At 27.8% G+C, this 19,705-nt stretch overlaps 3 protein-coding genes across 6 annotated transcripts in view; 1 reads left to right on the top strand and 2 right to left on the bottom strand.

The window, feature by feature from the left end:
* Positions 1–1,149, top strand: part of LOC126835859 (pyrokinin-1 receptor-like) — a 44,614-nt gene extending 43,465 nt beyond the window's left edge. Inside the window, exon 8 of the mRNA XM_050568708.1 lies at positions 58–1,149. Coding sequence (XP_050424665.1) covers positions 58–321 — 264 coding nt within the window. The 3' untranslated portion in view covers positions 322–1,149. The remainder of the gene's footprint in view (positions 1–57) is intronic.
* On the bottom strand, positions 857–9,411 carry LOC126835867 (2-iminobutanoate/2-iminopropanoate deaminase-like). Its single transcript, XM_050568719.1, has 5 exons — positions 9,119–9,411; positions 4,250–4,410; positions 1,421–1,489; positions 1,270–1,325; positions 857–1,000 (listed from the first exon to the last, which is right to left on the bottom strand). Exons 1-5 carry the CDS (start codon positions 9,295–9,297, stop codon positions 956–958), a joined length of 510 nt encoding a protein of 169 aa, XP_050424676.1. The 5' UTR covers positions 9,298–9,411; the 3' UTR covers positions 857–955.
* A 2,616-nt stretch (positions 9,412–12,027) lies between these two features.
* LOC126835370 (probable ATP-dependent RNA helicase ddx52) lies at positions 12,028–19,473 on the bottom strand. 4 transcript variants are annotated; one of them, XM_050567916.1, is made up of 10 exons: positions 19,255–19,472; positions 19,116–19,187; positions 17,589–18,347; positions 17,270–17,512; positions 17,056–17,175; positions 16,311–16,430; positions 15,998–16,243; positions 15,076–15,684; positions 14,618–14,981; positions 12,028–13,176 (listed from the first exon to the last, which is right to left on the bottom strand). In XM_050567916.1, the coding sequence occupies exons 3-10, from the start codon at positions 18,294–18,296 to the stop codon at positions 12,644–12,646; spliced, it is 2,943 nt and encodes a 980-aa protein (XP_050423873.1). In that variant the 5' UTR covers positions 18,297–18,347; positions 19,116–19,187; positions 19,255–19,472; the 3' UTR covers positions 12,028–12,643. The 4 variants fall into 4 exon arrangements, with proteins under 4 accessions (XP_050423873.1, XP_050423891.1, XP_050423882.1 ...); XM_050567934.1 differs by having other exon boundaries at positions 15,076–15,392; positions 15,486–15,684; positions 19,116–19,471; XM_050567925.1 differs by lacking the exon at positions 19,116–19,187 and having other exon boundaries at positions 19,255–19,473.
* Between the last annotated feature and the right edge of the window lie 232 nt (positions 19,474–19,705).

The following is a 19,705-nucleotide window of genomic DNA, read 5'->3' as shown; positions in this document are numbered from 1 at the left end:
TTAAGCATCTGGTTCCAATGTGCATTAAAAACGATTTTTGCTGTAAAATGTTGACAGGCAAACTCCATGAAACGGTTGATGGCCATGAACAACAAAACGTGTCCCCCCACGGCTATTACAGTAACCAAGTCCGAAGGGTCTACCGGCGAATGCGGTAAAAGCATCATCAAACCCATACGGTTTTCACGCAAAGCCATCTTCCGAAAACAAAACGCCATCAAAGAAGACATGATACTGGAAAACAGCATTTTATCCGACGACAGCGTTCTGACAAACAACAACAGGACACCGACGACCGCGTTGTTGATGACGCCCAATTGATGATAATAATAATTGTGATGTAATATAATTATTATTGTTATTATATTTTGTCAATAGTGTTTCTATTCCTTTTTTGGAAAAAACGTCCACGAGATAACACGGACAACACGGCATAAACACTATTGTAATAATATATTGATATACTTGGATTCTACACACAGCTGTGGATAAATAACTTTGGTTATGGTTATAAATTATATTATATTGTGTTTATACACGCTTTTGCATTACTCATGGTAAAAAAGTGTACGTTTACAGAACCATTTAAATATTATCTTTTGCGGCTCAGGTATTTTTTTAATTTATGTAACTGAGCACCACACGCGCTCAGTTACATAACTTTTCTGTGTGTTTGTCCTGTTTTGGATCCCTCACATTATCTCGTGAACAATTCAAATAATAGGAATTTGTCACTTTTCCAAATATTTAAATGTATACATATATATATATATTTTTTTTAGACATCTCCCTCGAATTACATCGAATACTCGCTCTCTTTATTATATTTATTTATGGAGTGTATTGTAAATAACAAAACTTAGATTATTTTCGTTGCTTATTGAATTTTATATTAAAAAAAAAAATTATAATAAAAAAATATAATATGTATATATAAGAGGCTTTTTTACTGTGGTCACTTGTTAACTGCAGCTACCACTTCTATTTCCACTTTGGCACCCTAGAAAAATATAAAACACATACCCACAACAATTAATCGTCGAGATATATAATCGCTACATAATTTTATGCCTGATGTGTCACAAATTAACTCGAATAGTTTTACATTGATCACAGCCGGCAACAGGATAATAGAACTTAGAAGTAAATAATTATTATACATGTACATGTATATATATATTCCAGTTACAAATGTATCATAATATCAATATTAAATCTTAAAACGAATTTTGTTTATTTAAGTGGTTTTTCTTCCTATTTTATACTTACCAAAGGGAGACTGGCAACTTGAAACATAGCTCTGGCCGGATACGGTGCGACGAAAACTGTTGGAAGGGTAAAATAAAAAAGACAGAGTTATTGTTTTTAATCAGTACTTAGTGCTATCTGTTTTGAAATTCAAATGAGTGCGCATAATTACATTGTTTGTAAATCTCGTTTACCGTCGGCCCATCTTTTATGTCAGCCAAAAGAACTGTGGTCTTAACAACTGAAAATAGTAAATATAAAAACAATAAATATATATTTGCCTGTAAATGGTGTAATAAATACAATATATATATATATATACAGGTATATAGAAAATTAGGCAAATTTTTACTCCTGTGTTGCCACTAGAAATAAAATGTTCTTTTATTTTTATCACAGTGTACTCAAAACGCTTAAATCGGTCTCCTCTGTTTAATTCAAACTTGCCAATTCAATATTTACTTAAAAAATTATACCAACGACCAAATTCGATGATATCTATATAAATACCAGAAGCATTTTTATTCAAACAATAATAGATAACTATACCTACCTATGAAGACGTTTAATATACTTAACAAAAATAAAAGAGTTAATAACTTTAAAGGCCTATGCTCAGTACTGGTGCCTTAAGTGCCTAATCAGTCAAATATTTAGTTTATAAAACCGATTAAAATAGACAACACACGGAGCAATGCCTTATACATTTGTGACGCTTTCGTCTTTCCGGATAGAGTATAAATTTATAAATGTGCTAATAAGAAATAACAGAAGAATCGTTATAAGGCAAATAATTGAAGAATAGCATAACATCCTATTATGATATTATAGGATGGGTTATTATTAATATAAAAACGAAAACGACTCGTGCTCTTTAGTTATAACGATAAGTTATTGAATAATAATGGTAAGTTCGAACTCGAAGTACATTTAATGTGCCTAGTGTATATGTATGTTAATATGTGTTATTCGATTATACAAATAACATAATAACAAATCAAAAAATACATTTATATTTTATGACTCAATACATCATTATTTATTGAAACTTTTCAAATAACACGAACGAACACAAGACTTCATTTATAAATATATATAAATTGATAATGATATAAGAAAAAAAATAATCTTGTACAAATAAAACGCTATGCTTAAAAAAAATCCTGATAAATGGTAATTAAATAGATAAATTCTATAGGTAATATTATTTTTGTATTTTTCGAAAGAGAATTATCGAATTTACTGGTGATATTTTTTTTTTGTTAAAATATATTTACCTTGCACCCGGATTCGATATCAAACGGTTCTATTTGTTATGAACAACTCAACATAGGTACGGTATCCGATTACAAAATATACTTTTTTATTTCAAAACGGAAATACGAGAAATACATGATGGTAACAGTGTTAATAATAGCTATACTTTAAAAAAAAAAAATCAATATAAAATTATGTGATTGATTAAAACGAATTGTACGGAAATGTGTGTTAGTGAATTTTTTTTTATTGCTCCCAAAATGAGCTTGTAAAGTGATTCAACATAATGCAACAATGGCGACAACTGCTACGAACAGTGAATCTACAGCCGTTGCATAAATAATAGTTTGCCATGAAATGTTTGAGGGTAAAGCTATGAGTTTTCTTCTTGGTACTCATTTCAAACAGACAGCGCGGCGCCTAAGTAGGTTTTATGTCTATCCCAGATATATTTGTGCTAGTCCAAACAATATGCAAGGCTCTTAAAGTAAATATTTGGCAAGGTAACTTTTTGCATTTTTCCAAATCCACAGCGAATATGATATAGACTATGTGAGGAACGGTTTTTTCTACGGAATATCCACCGAATACACACACACACACACATTAGTATTCTAGCAGAAAACCGGAGGGTTTATCGAGAAATTGTAATGAATAAATACATATTTATTTGGAAACGTTATATTTAATTCGTTCTAAACTGACTTTATCTGCGAAACGATAGCGCAAAATGCCATATCGACGTAGCGACGTTGAACCCAGATAAACCAACCCGTTTAAGAGCCATATAACCTACTTATAAATTATTTGCAGCAGGTGCGTATCATTCGGTGCCATTCGTTTTGAACAGAATAAAACGAAGGATAAGTTTACGATTCCCGCGGGTGGCAATCCCTTGTATTTTAGAAACAATTTTTTGTTTCATAAACTATTAAGTACAACTGTGCTCTCAGACAGTAGCGCAAACCACATTATTATTTAAAATTTTAATAAACTCATTTCTATGTCCCGTTTAGCTCAAATTTTACCTTGCATATTCGACTAGAGTACATTGGTAATAAGTAATAACATAATGTTGGGTAAATTATATAATGTGATTCATGTTTAATGATCACGGTAAATAAATGTTATCAGTAATTTTAAAAGTAGATTAATGCAATCATTTATAAGCAAATGAGTCATATGGTACGATTATAATAATAATTTATTCGTTATTATGATTAAACTTATAATTACAAGTTACATTATTTTTAACTAGCAATAACTAATCACAAGAACTTTCCTTTGCTTTGTGGAATCTGTCCAAAAGCTGAAGGTCTGCGAAAAAATATCGATAACAAGGTTAGAACTCAATTGCAAACTTTTTTAGAAATAAAAAGCTAGATGTGTACGAGGTGGTGCATTGTGGAGATAGTGGTGGATATAAGAGAACAGTCCACACTGTTTCGTTTTATTGATATAAAAAAAAAAGTTGTATCTAGATATAATTAAGGAGACGTCAGATATAGGTATAATACGATATCAGTTTTACTCTTAATCGTCTTGTTACTTATGTAATTATGTTTCATGAAACATAAGGGTTTTATCCCTCTGTCATTTTTTGTTAAATAAATTAGTTATAACTAAAAAATTAAGAGGTTTAAATATGTATGTAAAATATTTTATAATAAATTATAAACTATTTTTAAGATCAAAATAAATCAGTGTTGTTTTAGATTATTTGCATGTTAATCTGAAAACAAACCTGAGGCAAAAGACGATTGTGAAACCTCTAAGATACGTTGGATGTTCTCCAGAGCTTTAGTGGTTTCAGCACCAGCTCCTCCTTCCACCAACTTGCCCGAACTTGGATCCAGTCCTAAAGATCCTGACACGTACAGTGTATCGCCGTATATGACTGCTTGACTATAAAACAAATAAAAGAAAATGTATTATTTTGTGAAGCATCGAAGATAAAAAACCACACTCTGTTATTTCTGTCACGCGTTTCAAGTATTAGGCAGCTAAAATAAATGGGTATGTTTGAGAATTTGATAAATGCAAAAAACATAAAATTCATAAACTTAATGTTGAAAATATTACACATCTGTTAACCAAACAGATCCGAAAAGTTGCTTAAGAACTTTCAATCTGATTACACACATTCTGTTTCCGGTAGTTGTAAATATTTGTATTTTTACTTTTTCTGTGCTCAAGTTACATACAAAAATAGCCAAAATTATTCATAACACATTTTTTTTGCATTCGATATTATATGTTTACCCGGTCAGCTTTTATTTTAAAAATCTCCTAGTTTGATATTATTATTTTATCTTTAGCAATATTATATTATGTAAGGCTATTTAATTAAGTTCAACAAATGTTTTTACCCTGAAATATTTCGATTAGTGTTAATAACGCCAGCCTATAAGTTTCTGTACATATATTTTGTTTTTATAAGTGTTGAATATTAACAAGTTAAACACTGTATTGATAAACATACCGCTCATCCCAATGGACATTAAATAAATATTTTACTAGAACCAATAAGTTGTATTTACTTATTCGTATAGTATACAGAAAGTATTCAAAGGCAATCTTAAACTTATAGCAAACTTACAAAATGTTAGCAAACAACACATCGCAATAATATACGCAATTATAATATTTTAGGTTTTAAGTCCACAATTAAATTTTCGATTAACTAGGTAAATCTTCCATGCAATCAAAAACGTTTTACTTTGTTTTATAATATATCCATAAAAATTTTAAAAATCATTTTGCATTAAATCAGTATAAATGGATAAAATGAGGACTTCAACTACTTAAATTACAAATTTGATGAACAAGTCTATAAAACAATAATGCTGAAACTTTTTCGCTATTATCTAGGGACATTTTTTGGACTTTCGGCATTGTTTTTTTTTTAGTATTATTATGAATAAGCACATTAATAAGCCAATATCCAAGAAATTGAACCCTTACACTCACAAAAAAAAAGATTTTATAGTAAAACCATAAAAATATTTTAGAATAAAAAAAAAGAACGGTTTTACATACAAAAATGTATGTAGGTCTTTACCCAAGTCAAATAAAACGTGAATGGATGTGGAAAATAAGTATAGAGGTATTTTATGGTAATATGGTAAATTCTCTCACCCTCTAAAACACTACCGTTAATATTAATACAGAATACTGTAGACTACAGGTAAGACTTTAGAGTCTTATTATGTTATGACATGTTGTGTACCTTGTTTACTACATCAGCGGTCACAACTCTCATTTTATAAATCATACACATCATTAATGCAAAAATCACAACAACTTTTTGGTGTATTAATGAAAACCCATTTGCTTAAAAAGTCCTCTTAATAAAAACATTTCGCTATTACAATACACAGTATTCTCTGTTTGAAACTGTCAATCATTTTAAACTATATTTCTTAAGCCTTAAATGATGACTACATGAAATGAGCACATTCAAAATTCTACGTATATACTGATAAGTAAATTTATATAAGTCAATTTTTAATTTATAATGAATAATAAAACACATTTTTTATTTGTGAGAAGTATTATCAAAATAAAATGATTCAAAATAATTCGAGTATGAAGAAATATGATAGGTATGAATTAATAAAGCCAATTTTTTAAATTTATAACACTTAGAACTATAGTAATAACTATATAAATTATCAAATGTGAATTAATGACTACTGTCGTTCTTCTCAAACTAAACGATCTATAAAAAAATATCGGTACAATACAAAATTAGGTTATTTCGAAATTATTGTACTTATTGGGCAGGCTTACGATTGATTTCATGTGTATAGGTAAGCCATTCAATAACAATATAAATGGCAGTAGAGAGGAAGGCGGACTTTTTAAATATGTTATCCCCAAAAAATCGATAAAGTAGTAAAAGAGACAAAAACAAGTTGTAAAATCTTCTTAAAACTTTATACATCAAAACTTTAATATTTATTATTTTATAATCAATTTTGCATACAGTTTTAATAAGAAAATCCAGTATTAAAATTCGCACTTACAGGACAAAAGTTATTTAATTTATTTTATTAATTTGCAGTAGGTTTTAGACTTACAGACCTATCTAACAACATGGAGTTTTAGACATGTATATAGGTTAAACACGAGTAAAAAAAAAAATACTTACTTTTTGAAATGTTTGTTTAAATAATTTTGTTTTTCCTCTGTTTAAGTTTAATAATGTTCCCAGTGTATTATAAAATATAGCCGACCTATTTATTATCCTTTTAAATCAATATTCCTGCAAAAATACTTGTCGGCATATAACTTATTTAATACAATTTTAAATTTTAGTAAAACGACACATAGACTTTCTCTGAAAAAATATTAACCTTTTTTGTCTGATTCATAAAAGTATATTATGTGCATTTTTCTTCGCCAAAACCTTCAAAGAAATCGTAATAAAAAATTAATAATAATTTTTACAGTTTTTGGATTAAAAAAAAAAATAATAAAATACCATTTTGACCACAATTTTAACATTAAGTACTTATATAAATACCCTTAGAATGAGTATTATATTGTGCATTATAGCAAAAAAAGTTATTTTCACGTATTTTTTTTTAATTTGTTTTTAAAATGAAGTAAATTTAAGTTTTGTAATTGACTTTAAAAATAAGTTTTAATGACTAAATCTCACTTCACCTTAATTTTAACATCGAAAAATACAATTACCACCTACCCAAGAAAAATAAAGTTGTAAAATCGTTTAGGATCATAATAGCATTTATTTTAACTTCTTCCTCAAACAGAGTACAAAAGGACCTAATTAAAATCTCAAAATATTAGAGTACTGTTTTTATTTGATTGAAAATGATTTGCTGACACAAATCCAAACAATGTTGGTTTTTTAAATTAATTGAATACTTCGCATTATCAAAATGTTTATTCGATTCACATTGCACAGTGTTTAAATTATAAATCACTTGTCTTTGTACTTATATAATAGAATTCGTTTTTTTTAAGTCAGTATAATTCACAAATAAGTACTTAAATCAGTAATAATAATTATTGTCCGATTAGTTGACATTTTAAATTGGGTTTACCGTATACGACCGTATACAATATCAGCTTTGAACAAAATAGCATAGTAATTAAATATATACATTATATATTGTATGTAATTACATATTAGATCTACTAAATACTAATTGATAAAAGAATAATGGTTTCGCTCGTTTTTTTTTTTTTTTGTAATTATTGTTCAATTTATAATATTATAATTTAAAAACGCCCATTGTTACATAATGAGTCTTTTTTTTCTTTGTAAAATGAATACACTATACTATTAACTTATTTGCAACATCTTTTTGCAAAAACAAAGTAATTTTTGGTATTAAAAGAGTTTTGCAAGAATTATACTTGTATGATACTATGATAGATTAGAAACGTCTATAAGCTATTAATTTTTAAAAAAATAGTCACTTCTCAAAGTTGAGGACCCACTTAAAAGTAGAGGTTATTTTTTGAAATGCTCGTTTCAAATAGGATACTACTGTCCCAAGGGATAATAGTTGTAAATATGATTCTAATGCATCATTGTTTTGAACAGTGTAATATTTTGACACCATAAATGTGTTGAATAAGCAGTGTAATATCTTTAGTCATATCATACATAATTATAAGTAGGGTCAACGGATGTTCATGAAAACAATGAAATGAAGTAAACTGAGCGGAGTAGTTGAAATCGTATCTTCGAAACTAAAAAAAATAATTTAACGCTAAATTTTAGATTTTCATTTAATTTACTAATATTAGGAGGATATACCATCTCCCAGTTTCCTTTTGTACAAAAAATTTCTATTAAAAATGTACATTGGTATTTAGTATAAAAGTTGTAAGTATAAAAATATTTTTGTAAGCGTAAAAGTTTTGGATAAATGTTGCAACAAATTTAAAATTGTATTAAATTATATTATATTTAACAAATAAATGCAAGGAAAACTATATTTGGATTGCCTTTTTTTTATCTCATCAAACATGTTTTGATAAAAAGCAAAACTTTGAAATTGTACTCTAAATGCATTTTTCTCATTGAAAATTTCAAAACAACAAACTATAATATAATTTATTAAACAGACAGCAAAAATTATGGTGCGCCTTTTTTTTTTGGTCTGGTCATGGGGCAAAACTTATGTAAGAGAATTAGAGGGGGGCAGTAAACAGTCTCACCAAAATTGTTAGTCCCTTTCCTGTTGAAATAGCGACTCTGTTCCGCCCACGAACGTTGTTTTGTAGTAAAAACGATATTTTTTAGTAACTCGTAAAAATCTTAAAGTCGTGTAAAAGTAATTTTTAACTTTCCCACTCGTCAACTTTGCTGTTCAGTGTTAATTCATATAAAATGTTTTCGCAAAGCTTCCATTGATATAGTTACCTAGCTAGCACTGTACCGTATGGATTCTCAAGTTGAACTAAGTTGTTTTTATCTTTAGGTCAAACGTAAAATTAACTCTTTAGGCTATTATTCTATGCTACCTAAAAAAAAAAATTGCACCTTATCTTTTCCTTTTTTTTTTCGCCAACACGCTGGCGAGTAAAGGTATTCGAAATTTGTTTACAACGACAAATATTATATTTTATTCACCTGTAAGCTCCCACGGGTTTTGGTGCCAACACCGTGGACACGTGTGATAAGTTGCTCATGTTAGCAGCAGTCGATGTAGCCTGTAGTAGATGAAGATTTTGACCGTGGCAATGCTTAAGTACAGCTATTCGCGTTGACGTTACCGCGCGGCCTGCCAGTCTGCTAATGACGACAGACATGCCAGTGGCAAACCGACTATACCTAATAACAGTATAATACCGATATCGCGTTTATTCGTTAACAATAATTGTTATAATATAATATGTTAAGTATTAATCGGTTGCACATTAGTCTTGGCCGGCCGGCTTATCGCAAAGACGAGACCGAGTCGGAGAAACGGTATTTTACGAATCTTATCAACGGCGAGTGGTAATAATATGTAAGTTTTAATATTGTAGTAGTGCATTTGATTCCACACACACCACACAGACACTCTACTCGTTCATGTATGAACGTTTCGATTAATACACACTCTCGACAAGGGCCAACGAGGTCGAATTTCGGTGTCAAAATAATAATATAGGTATACCTCTACACTACTGAACAACATGAACGGCATATTGAGTGGGACTTCCTATATTTTATCCCGTATGACAGCTGATTTTGCAGTACCCGCGTGTGTTATATATTTTACGGTTTACATTTCCATATGAATACCAATTTAATTACTACTATTATTCGCATATTATATTATTACTATTGTACATAACCGCAAAGCAGAGATTATCCGCGGTGTATGAATTTATTTACCTACGTTTAATCCCCGGTAGCGGCGTCTGACGTTTTTCCCGACGGGGCTCATGCAAAACCGAGTAAAAATTGTCGGTATAAATATCAATTTTTAATTAAAGACATTTTAAAAGAAAACTCAAGATGACAAGTCGTTTAATTTATTGACGAGGTAAGACAGGGAAAGTAAATCCGGTGTGTAACAGTGTGAGCAGATACAAATAACATTTCTCTACCTCGCCTACACTTAAACGCTAAAAACTCAGAATTCAAAACCTCTGCAATCGAAATGTTGGAAAAATCCGAAAATTTTTATCTATAATTGTGTAGGTATATTAACATACCAAAGAGACATCTGTTGACTGTTAGGTACGAAATATATTAAATATATGTATACCAATACAGTATTTATGTATAACATCAATTTTTTATTTTTATAACGCATCTAGGCTTATATCTATGTAAAATCTCAAACAAAAAGAGTTTGTTTACAAAGGGTTTTTTTTGAAAAATATTTTGCAGCGAAAATTACTAAACAAAATACAATTACAAATAAATTACAAATACTTTTGAAAAGTACAATATTCATTCCAATCTAAAAATCTACAACTTGTTTCCTAATAACATACTCAGAAAACGTATCTACAGACTACATGTAGTTAAACTGTTCGTCTTTAATTTTACTCAGTTAAGTATATAATGAAACAGATCAGTTTCCCGGAAAAGCGCGCCTCCCAAGACACAAAATAGATAGTCCGAGTAGTTTTTTTTCCTATTTCTGAAAAACAAATTACAATGAGCTGTTTATAAGTTAAACCAAAATTTCCACGAGAGTGAATCCGTCAACAAATAAATATACTTATACGTAATACCTAATCATATTACACTGCCAATGTACAAGATAAATTATATCGTTTTAACTACTTTCACAGTTATTCATATCGCAGTAACTATACTAAATGTCATAATTTTTTGTACATTTTATCATTTTATTTTATTGTGTCTTGAACTGGTATTAACTCTGGATTTTTCAAATAAAATCCGTATATTTTTTTATTGCCGAAACATGTTTTGTGACCATAACCATAATAATGATCAATATCCGATTTCCAGCCATATTCGTCCACAGTTCTTTTATAGCGATTAGATGTTTTTGACAAGAGGAGTAATGCGTCTTAGAAGCTGATACAAAAGACTAACAGTCTATACCTTTATGACTTTATCATTAATAACAATGCCTATATTATACAGTTTCTTTCAATTTTCGCTTATTATAATTAAAATTCCAAGTGAAGCTTTAGTCATCAACTATCCAAATACTCAAGCCAATTAGAAGCATAACTAAAAATTGTAAAATCAACGTAGATAAAGTTCAATTTTTGAATATAATGGGAACAGATAGGGCCGGGTAGGTCAAAATTAACGATTCGACGCAAAATTGTAGTTGGGCACATACTATAGATTATAAATATAAACATTTTATAGACAATAAATAATAATTGGTGTCGTATGAATTTTGGAATTTTTCTCGTTAAAAAGGTGACTAAACTTTCAATTTTTTTTATAATTTGTTACCGATTTTTATTTTACATAATACTTCCAAGTTGTCAATAACCTACTAAAAATGTTATCTAATCAATTGGAAATTTAAAATTATTGTAAAAATACTAATCAATTATTTTCAAAAAGAGAATTTAACTAAAAAACTAATTGTTCAAAAAAAAAAAATTAATATTAACAATAATCGCAGTAAGTGAATAAGTGAATTCAACTACAAAAAAAACCATATAAAATAGTATTATAGTAACAGTATTAAATTTATTAAACTAATGTGTTTGTATAATTGTGTTATCATGAAATTTCGTAAGTGTCTCCAAAAGAAAATCCAGTGGCAATCAACTAAGTCATAATTATTAGGAAGGAGAGAGAAAGGAGGAGTTAATACTATGTTATCTGGAATAAAATATATTAGTAGTGATTTACTAAACATATTAACCAGACTACTTCAACAATATAATATATAGATTGCAATGTAACAAAATATAATATATTATATTAAAAAATGTAAAATACAAAATATATAATAATAATATAACTATTAAAAATGATTTGTTACATACATTTTTTTTTTAAATAATGCTTTTACAACAAAATAGACATTAATTAAAGTAATTAATGTTTAATTAGGTGGTTACTTGAACAAAATTTGATAGGGATATTTTTCTCCAGTTAATTTTCAGAAATATATATATTAATTATATAAAATTATAAAGATAAAACAAAAACAATTTTAACAAAATAGGACAATTAGTTAATATTCAAGACTCAATTCATAAACATACAAACAATCATATAAAAATAGGTAATATCATTATTGTTATAATTATTTATTGGATAATTCATTATAAAAATATAATTATAAGCTCTCATAAAAAAAAATGTCACCCGGGTGTAATAAATAATATGTAATAATATAATCTAAATACATAACTAACAAAATAGTGTAGACATTTTCGAAATCTGAATTTAAACGTCATAAAAATATAATTTAACGAGTTTTTACTATCTGTTCATTAATTATTTTAATCATCAAATGTTAATTTGAATAACAACATAATATATCTCCCAAAAGTTTTAGTAGATAATTGAGGATTACAAATTACCAAGTTATTTTATTACACTACTGGCATAAAATCAATTTTGTTCTAATATGGTGATATCATTATATTTAATACATAGTAAAATGAAAAAAAGAAATTTTGGTAATTTAATTAATTTATCATAGTAGTTATACACTCAAATATTAATTATGGGGTTGAAATCAAATCTCCTGTTAAACGTACCATGAGTTGTTTCTAGCAAATTAGATACTTTTTGAGGCATTTCGATCATGTTTATTTTTAACGTCGTCTCGATAATAGTTTTACTCATTGTTTCCTGTTCAGTCACCAAGTTTATCACTTTTATCTTACGGCCAAAATGTCTGAGAATCTTTTGCACATAGTCTTTGGCGTTGTTAGGGAGATCATAATTAATAACCCACATCACGTTCTTGAAATCTTCACCCTTAATCAAATTGGTCGTAATCAACACGTTACTAGAACCGCAACAAAATTGCCGTAGAATGAGCTGACGTTGTTGTGCATTCATATCGCTGTTAACGACAGAAACCTTATACATTTTCATTCGCATTTTCTCCGCTAACGATCGGCATTTATCGTAACCCTTACAATAAACCACAGTGTTTTTCAAGTTAAGAACTTCGTATAGTTCGCTTAATGCTTCAAATTTCCAATTTTCCGGCACATAAAAATAATACTGAAGAATATCTGTAAAATAAAAAAATTATTATGAAGAATAAAAGAACTCAATCAACATAAACATATTTAGTTTACATTATTTTTGTTTGCTTAACAATGCGTTTCTCTAATTTTGGTAAAATTAGTTATTTTATCAAAATAACCACAATTATTTTATAATTATAAAGTTAATAAAAAAATAAATAATAATGACATATTAATAATTATTATTGATGTTTAGAAAAAAATAATGTACTACTATAATGTAATATATTAATAATGTGGGTACTATTTACACAAAACATTTTACAAATAAGTTAAAGCTTTAGTACATCATGATTAATCAATGAATCAAGGAGTCCCAAAATATTTTTTTTTTGTGAAAAATCTGTTTTTTTTTATTGTTAACTACTATTTATTGAAGCAATTTCTTTGTATTTATTACATTGATGATAGTAATTATTTTCTCAGAGTAACTTAATTATTTTGAAAAATAACTCATTATATTAATGTTATTTTGTTGTAAGCTGTAAATTGAATTATTAGGAAAAATTAGTTGAGCACTTCCAAAAGTTCACATCTACACTAACAAACCACAAACATCAACGCTTTCGGACGTTTTAGTGATCTAACAATATCTGATATTTTGTAAAACCTTATAATACGTCAACCTAAGTCAACCCTGGCCATTATAAAAATAATTTTCTATTTAAATATAAAAGATTGATAATTATAAAAAAAACATTGTAAAACATAGGTTATTTTAAACAGCCAAAAAAGGATTAGGTTAATAATATTTAAATAAAATATTATTTGAAGTGCTAAATACAAATGTGTAAAATAAAACCTCATATTAAATTTCGGCATTTTCCACTTAAATAACACAAGTATTTAATGCATCAAGTACTTTTTATTTGATTTATATTTTAATTTACTATAATAAAGTAACTGAAATTATTTATTCTTTGTACTTTTAAATAATTAATTTTTATTGCAGTTACAAATAACCTGTTAATTCAAATAAAAATGTATTTAATTTTATTTATTCAATAATACTTTTATTTTAATTATTATTTCCCATTTTTTTTAACCTCAATAATAAATTATCTTATAAGAACCTGGAATCTAAACAAATGATCTCAATTTTTCTCAAATAAAAATCGTTAAGTTTTTTTAAACTGGTAGACTTCACTGATTTTTAATTAAATAAAAAAGCCATATATATGACGTGTATTAATATATTTTTTTTTATGCTAGGTAGGCTTAACTTAAGAAAAATTGGTCTCTAGAACTTTTCTTGTTGCATTTTTGGGTTTTAGCTCAATAGTGTAGATGTGGCTCAACTCAATGTTGACCAGATTCACTAATTATCTATGCCTATTACAAGCAGCTAAATTTCTTACATAATGTCAAGACTAAAAGTCAAACCTATTTTATAAAAATGAATATGCTTGTTTCATATTATACACACCGGCTAAAGAGGGTTTTTCATCAGGTGCGAGAAAATTTACTGCATTAGACATTTTATCAGAAAAATGATCCAAAACCGCTTCTAATTTGGATGTAGACAAAATAATAAGCTGTCTATCGCTGTTGAGAAATAGTAGTATACGCCTTATTTGACTCCAAAAACCGTTACAGTCCAACATATCGTCTACGTCGTCCACAGCGAGTATTTTAATGAACCGACTGTTCAATGAATCACAATCTATCATTTCACACAAGTCTTGGGGTGTACTTATAACTACATGTGGTACTGGAGCGACTTTTTTTGGTACATTTTTACTGCCTATACACGTAAACACTTTTAAGAACCTTCCGAGCGATTTGATCATCTGAAAAATTATTAAATTTTCAATAAGTTTAGATTGCGGAAAATAAATTAATATAAGTATTTAAATAACTTCTATTAAATAATAATGATAATACCTTTTGTGTGGATAATGCTAACTCTTTGGTCGGAACTAAAATGACAGCTTGACATTCTTTTAATTGGGTATCAATTCTTTGTAGAACAGATATCAGACACATGATCGACTTACCCATACACGGGTAAGCTTCTACGACAATGTCACATCCTGCGATACATTGTGGCATACATAACTGTTGAAGCATCGACGGAGCCTGGAAGCCGCTCCAAAAGATACCGTGTAATAATTCAATACTTAGATTAAAATTTTTAAACTTATATTGTGTTTTTTGCTCGTTTAAATGAATAAATTCTTTAACATTAGGGACTGTTGATTCTGTAAATTTAATATTCGAAAAATGAAAATTGATATCAGTGTTTGTTATATTATTTACTGCACTAAAAGGCGTATTGTCATTATCTTTTCTACTTTTTAATGTATCTGTCAAACTAATACTATTAGTGACATTTTTATTTCGGTCTTCTCGATTACTATCGTTTGACGTATGTTTAGTTCTGCAAGGTAAATTTTCCACATCTTTACCAGTAAATTTAATCATATCCTTATTAGTACATTCAACCATTTGTTTAAATGCTGATAAATTCAATTTTGACAGAGAGAAATCTACCTAAAAAATTACAAACACATAATATTTAAACCTTTTTTAAATTATGGTGCTTAGTAGTTATGTTCCAATTGACGTTAAAAATCTATTTCTCCAAAACTTATATCTTTTGTATTTTTCAAAGAATAATAAAGACATTGGAAAAACTGTTGGACATTTATGCATTTTTTGAGCTTAGTTGCGTTGTACTATCTGAACTAGATAAATTGTGACATCAACATGTTTAAAAAAAAATTGTCCATTTTAATGGACTGTCAGTCTGAAAGGGTTAAAACATATTATAATACAATTTATAGCGGTTTAAACTATATTTTACTTTATCTGAATTCTCCTGTTGTAATAAATTCATGGATATTCTGGGCTCATCCGCATTTGTGTCTGAACTTGATAAATAATGGTCAACGTTCAAAATTGAATTAGTTGACGATTCCCATTCACAATTTTGGTTATCGACAATAGGAAGTTGTTCTTTTTTATTATATGTTTCTTTATTTGATAAATGTATTTGATTAATATTTGTTCCGGTTTCGTTTTTTTGTTGTTTGGATGTAGACGTGCAATGCTGAATACAAATATTTATACTTATAAATACATATTAAAGTTTTGTTTCAATATTTTAGATTACTAACTTCAGATATCTGATCAGTTTTGTTAGGTATATTTTCCACATGAACCATAGATTTAAATACATCATCAGTACATTCAATTTCCTTTTGAAACGATACATCCAATTTTAATATAGAATTTTCCTAAAAATTAAAACGCAAACAAACAAAAAATAAATATATAAGCTTCATTTTCCCATTTTAATAAATAATACATTTTTTTAAATGAGAGTTTTCGCATCTACCAAAAATGTAATATTGCAATAAACTTTTATAAAACAAAAGTATATTTTATATTAACTAAAATCTAAGTGACATATCCAAAAATATTTTTTAATAATTATTATATCAATAACAAATTGTATGTATTACTTATAAAACATAAAAAACCTGAGCATTTTTAAGTTATACATAAATATTTAAAGAATTATTTTAAATACATTTTTACATAGTACTTCACATAATTATTTATTTGAACTATTATTTAAATAAGCTTTTATTTCAATTATCATTTCCATTTATATTGAAATGAAAAGTTATTTATTTGTAAAATTGAAAATTAATTTTATTATTTTTTTATTCTTTAGTTAAATTAATTTTAATAAAAATTGATTTAAAAATATTAATTCAAATAGAAATAAAAATGTATTTGTTGTGTTTATACTGAAAAGGCTTGTTTTTAATTACTTCAGGTTTTGACAATATTTATTTTTTTCTAGTAATACTATAAAAAAAATGTTTAACATACATAACTTTGTTGATTACTAACTTTAGAAATCTGTTGAGTTTCGTTAGGTAAATTTTCCACAAAAACGATAGATTTAAATACATCTTCAGTACATTTTATTTCTTGTCCAGTTGAATCATTTAATTTTAAAGGAGAGCTATCCTGAAAAAGTACAAACAAATATGTTAGTATGTTTATTTAAACAATTTTATTTGGACTTAATAGAATACATTTTTTTAATCACAATTATAGTTACTTTATCTAAATTATCTTGTTTTATGATTTCTGAAGAATTACTGTGTTCATCGGAGTTGTCATACAAATTTATTGAACTTTTTTCAGCTTTAATATAAGAATTGGTTGATGATTCTGATTCATATTTATTGTCATTACAATCAACAGGCAATTGTTCTTTTTTATTGTTAGCCTCTTCATTTGGTTTGTCAATTTCAATAGAATTTGTTTCATTTTTTACTGAATCATGTGCAGATGCAAAACACTGAAAAAATGTATTATATTAAAAAAAATACAAACATTTTACAATTTGTTTTCAAAATGTTAAAAGTATAAGAAACCTCATTAGAGCAATTTTCAATATCTTGTTTACTTATTACACCAAATGATTCTAGCAATTGTTCACTTTTACTACTCGTACAGAGAGACTCAACTGAACCGATACAATTTGATTGTACCCACGAATTTGTGTTTTTCATACGATCATACATTTCTGGAATTCTTTCAGCATTTGTAATTAAAGTTTGATGCAAATCCAAGTGTGTATTAGTTGCTAGATTGAGTGCATCATTATACAACACTTTTTTTGTATTGTCGTTTTTAGAGTTATCAGCTAAAATCTCTTCATTTGTAATAACGTCATATTGCGATAAAACTCTTATACTTCCTTCTGTGCCAAAGTCACTTAATGAGCCAATTGTATTGGTAGCAAATTCACTACAAGTCTCATTAGTTATTTCTAAGATTTTCTTCGTTTCTGTATTCCAATTATTTTTAGTAGAATTTTCAATTTCTTTCTGAAATATCTTTTTTAAATATTCCAATGGTTTAATTTCAATTTTCAATTTTTCTATCTCTTTTTCTAATGACAATAACAATTGCTCTTTTTTTTCTAATTCAGATATTTTTGATTTAAGTTTTTCGATAGACAAACATTCCTTGAGCACAGTCACTCGTTCTTGCAATACCTTATTGTGCTCATTTAACTCGACGATTAACTTTTGTAGGTGATTTTGAGAAGTAGTAAATAAATCCAAATTCGTTTCCATTTTATGCTATGTTACTGTATATGTTGCTTACCAGTATATTTAGCAAATTTTCTGAAACATATATAAACCAAAAAGTTGTAAAATATATAAACAAATGTTACTTGTGTATTATACAAACACCCGGTAGTTTTTGTTATATCAGAGGGTAATTAGATAAAATAATTCACACCACACATTAATACAGTTACTAAATATGAAGTGATTATTTACCCTACCCCCAACGTATACTTGCATCGGCCCCTCTATAGGAAGGCAGGTCACCAAGTGTTTTGGTACTCGCCGCCGCTTCGCTCCGCTAAACTAAAAATATCCTAGTTTTGCAGGCTAGTCTAGGATGAGGTCACAGGTTTAAAGTTAAGTCAAGTTAAACCTATTACTTTACTTATAAATATGCATAATAGTTTTAACTTAAACTTAAGATTATTAGAAAAATGTCCTATACTAAATTCATTAATAAAAAGGTTTTATGACATCATCTTAACACTTTTATAAATAATAAAAAAATGTATTTAGTAAAAAAACACCCAATTCTTGTTTTTCCTATACTCGACTATTGAAACAATTAAACAGCGTTACAACAGTTGTATTGTAAAATATTTATTTAGATTATTATTAATAGTTCTACTCTGAAAAAATGCAAAACACCCAACAAAAAATTATTGACTTCCTAAATTCTTAAGCGACTCAAACTTTTCTACAGAAATATTTCATAAGAGTAAGCCTAAAAATGTAATTGAATATTAAGTTAAAGCAATATGATTAGGGATATGCCTAATGTACTACGTAGTAGTTATTTTGCTATTAAATAAATAAAAGTACCTGCAAGTTTCTTAGAGTGAATAATTCATTTCCAATGGTTATTATGCAACTCTCCTCAGTTGCCAAGACATTCTATAATAATAGTTGAACCTTTTAAAAAAACTGCAATGGTCAAATTTAATTGAAAAAAAAAATGTACCGTATATTTGCGAAAAGCGTAGACGTATACTTAATTACACGTCTTCGAAGTTCGGTAGTCACAATTCTGGTCTTCAGAATTTTGAGACTGATCTATGACCCTTGTAATTAGTAATTACTAATTTGTATCAGGTTTCGTCAAATTTGATATTATTATTTTATTATACTAAATCGTGTCCGGCATGGGGTAGAAAATGACAAAATATACAGGTATGTCGGCAACCTGTGATCCGCAAAATGGCTGCCGGCTTCCGCGGGCGGCCGTTTATTTCTTACGAGAGGAAACCGGCATTGTACCGCCATATTGCAATGTAATTGATAACACAAGCAGCCGACATACCTATTTATTTTGTCATGAGGCACAATTCTGTTTTTAAATTATCGCGATAAGTGACATGTATCAGGTGGGGTGCCCTTGGCGTAAAGTCGTACTTTATTTTGTGTATTTTTTT

The sequence above is a fragment of the Adelges cooleyi genome, unplaced genomic scaffold (assembly GCF_023614345.1).
Source record: "Adelges cooleyi isolate 19-005CV unplaced genomic scaffold, UGA_ACOO_1.1 ACOO_flye_CR_arks_rails_tigmint_CR_PRNA_1, whole genome shotgun sequence".
Lineage (NCBI taxonomy): Eukaryota > Metazoa > Arthropoda > Insecta > Hemiptera > Adelgidae > Adelges > Adelges cooleyi.
This window is presented reverse-complemented; position numbering and strand designations above follow the sequence as displayed.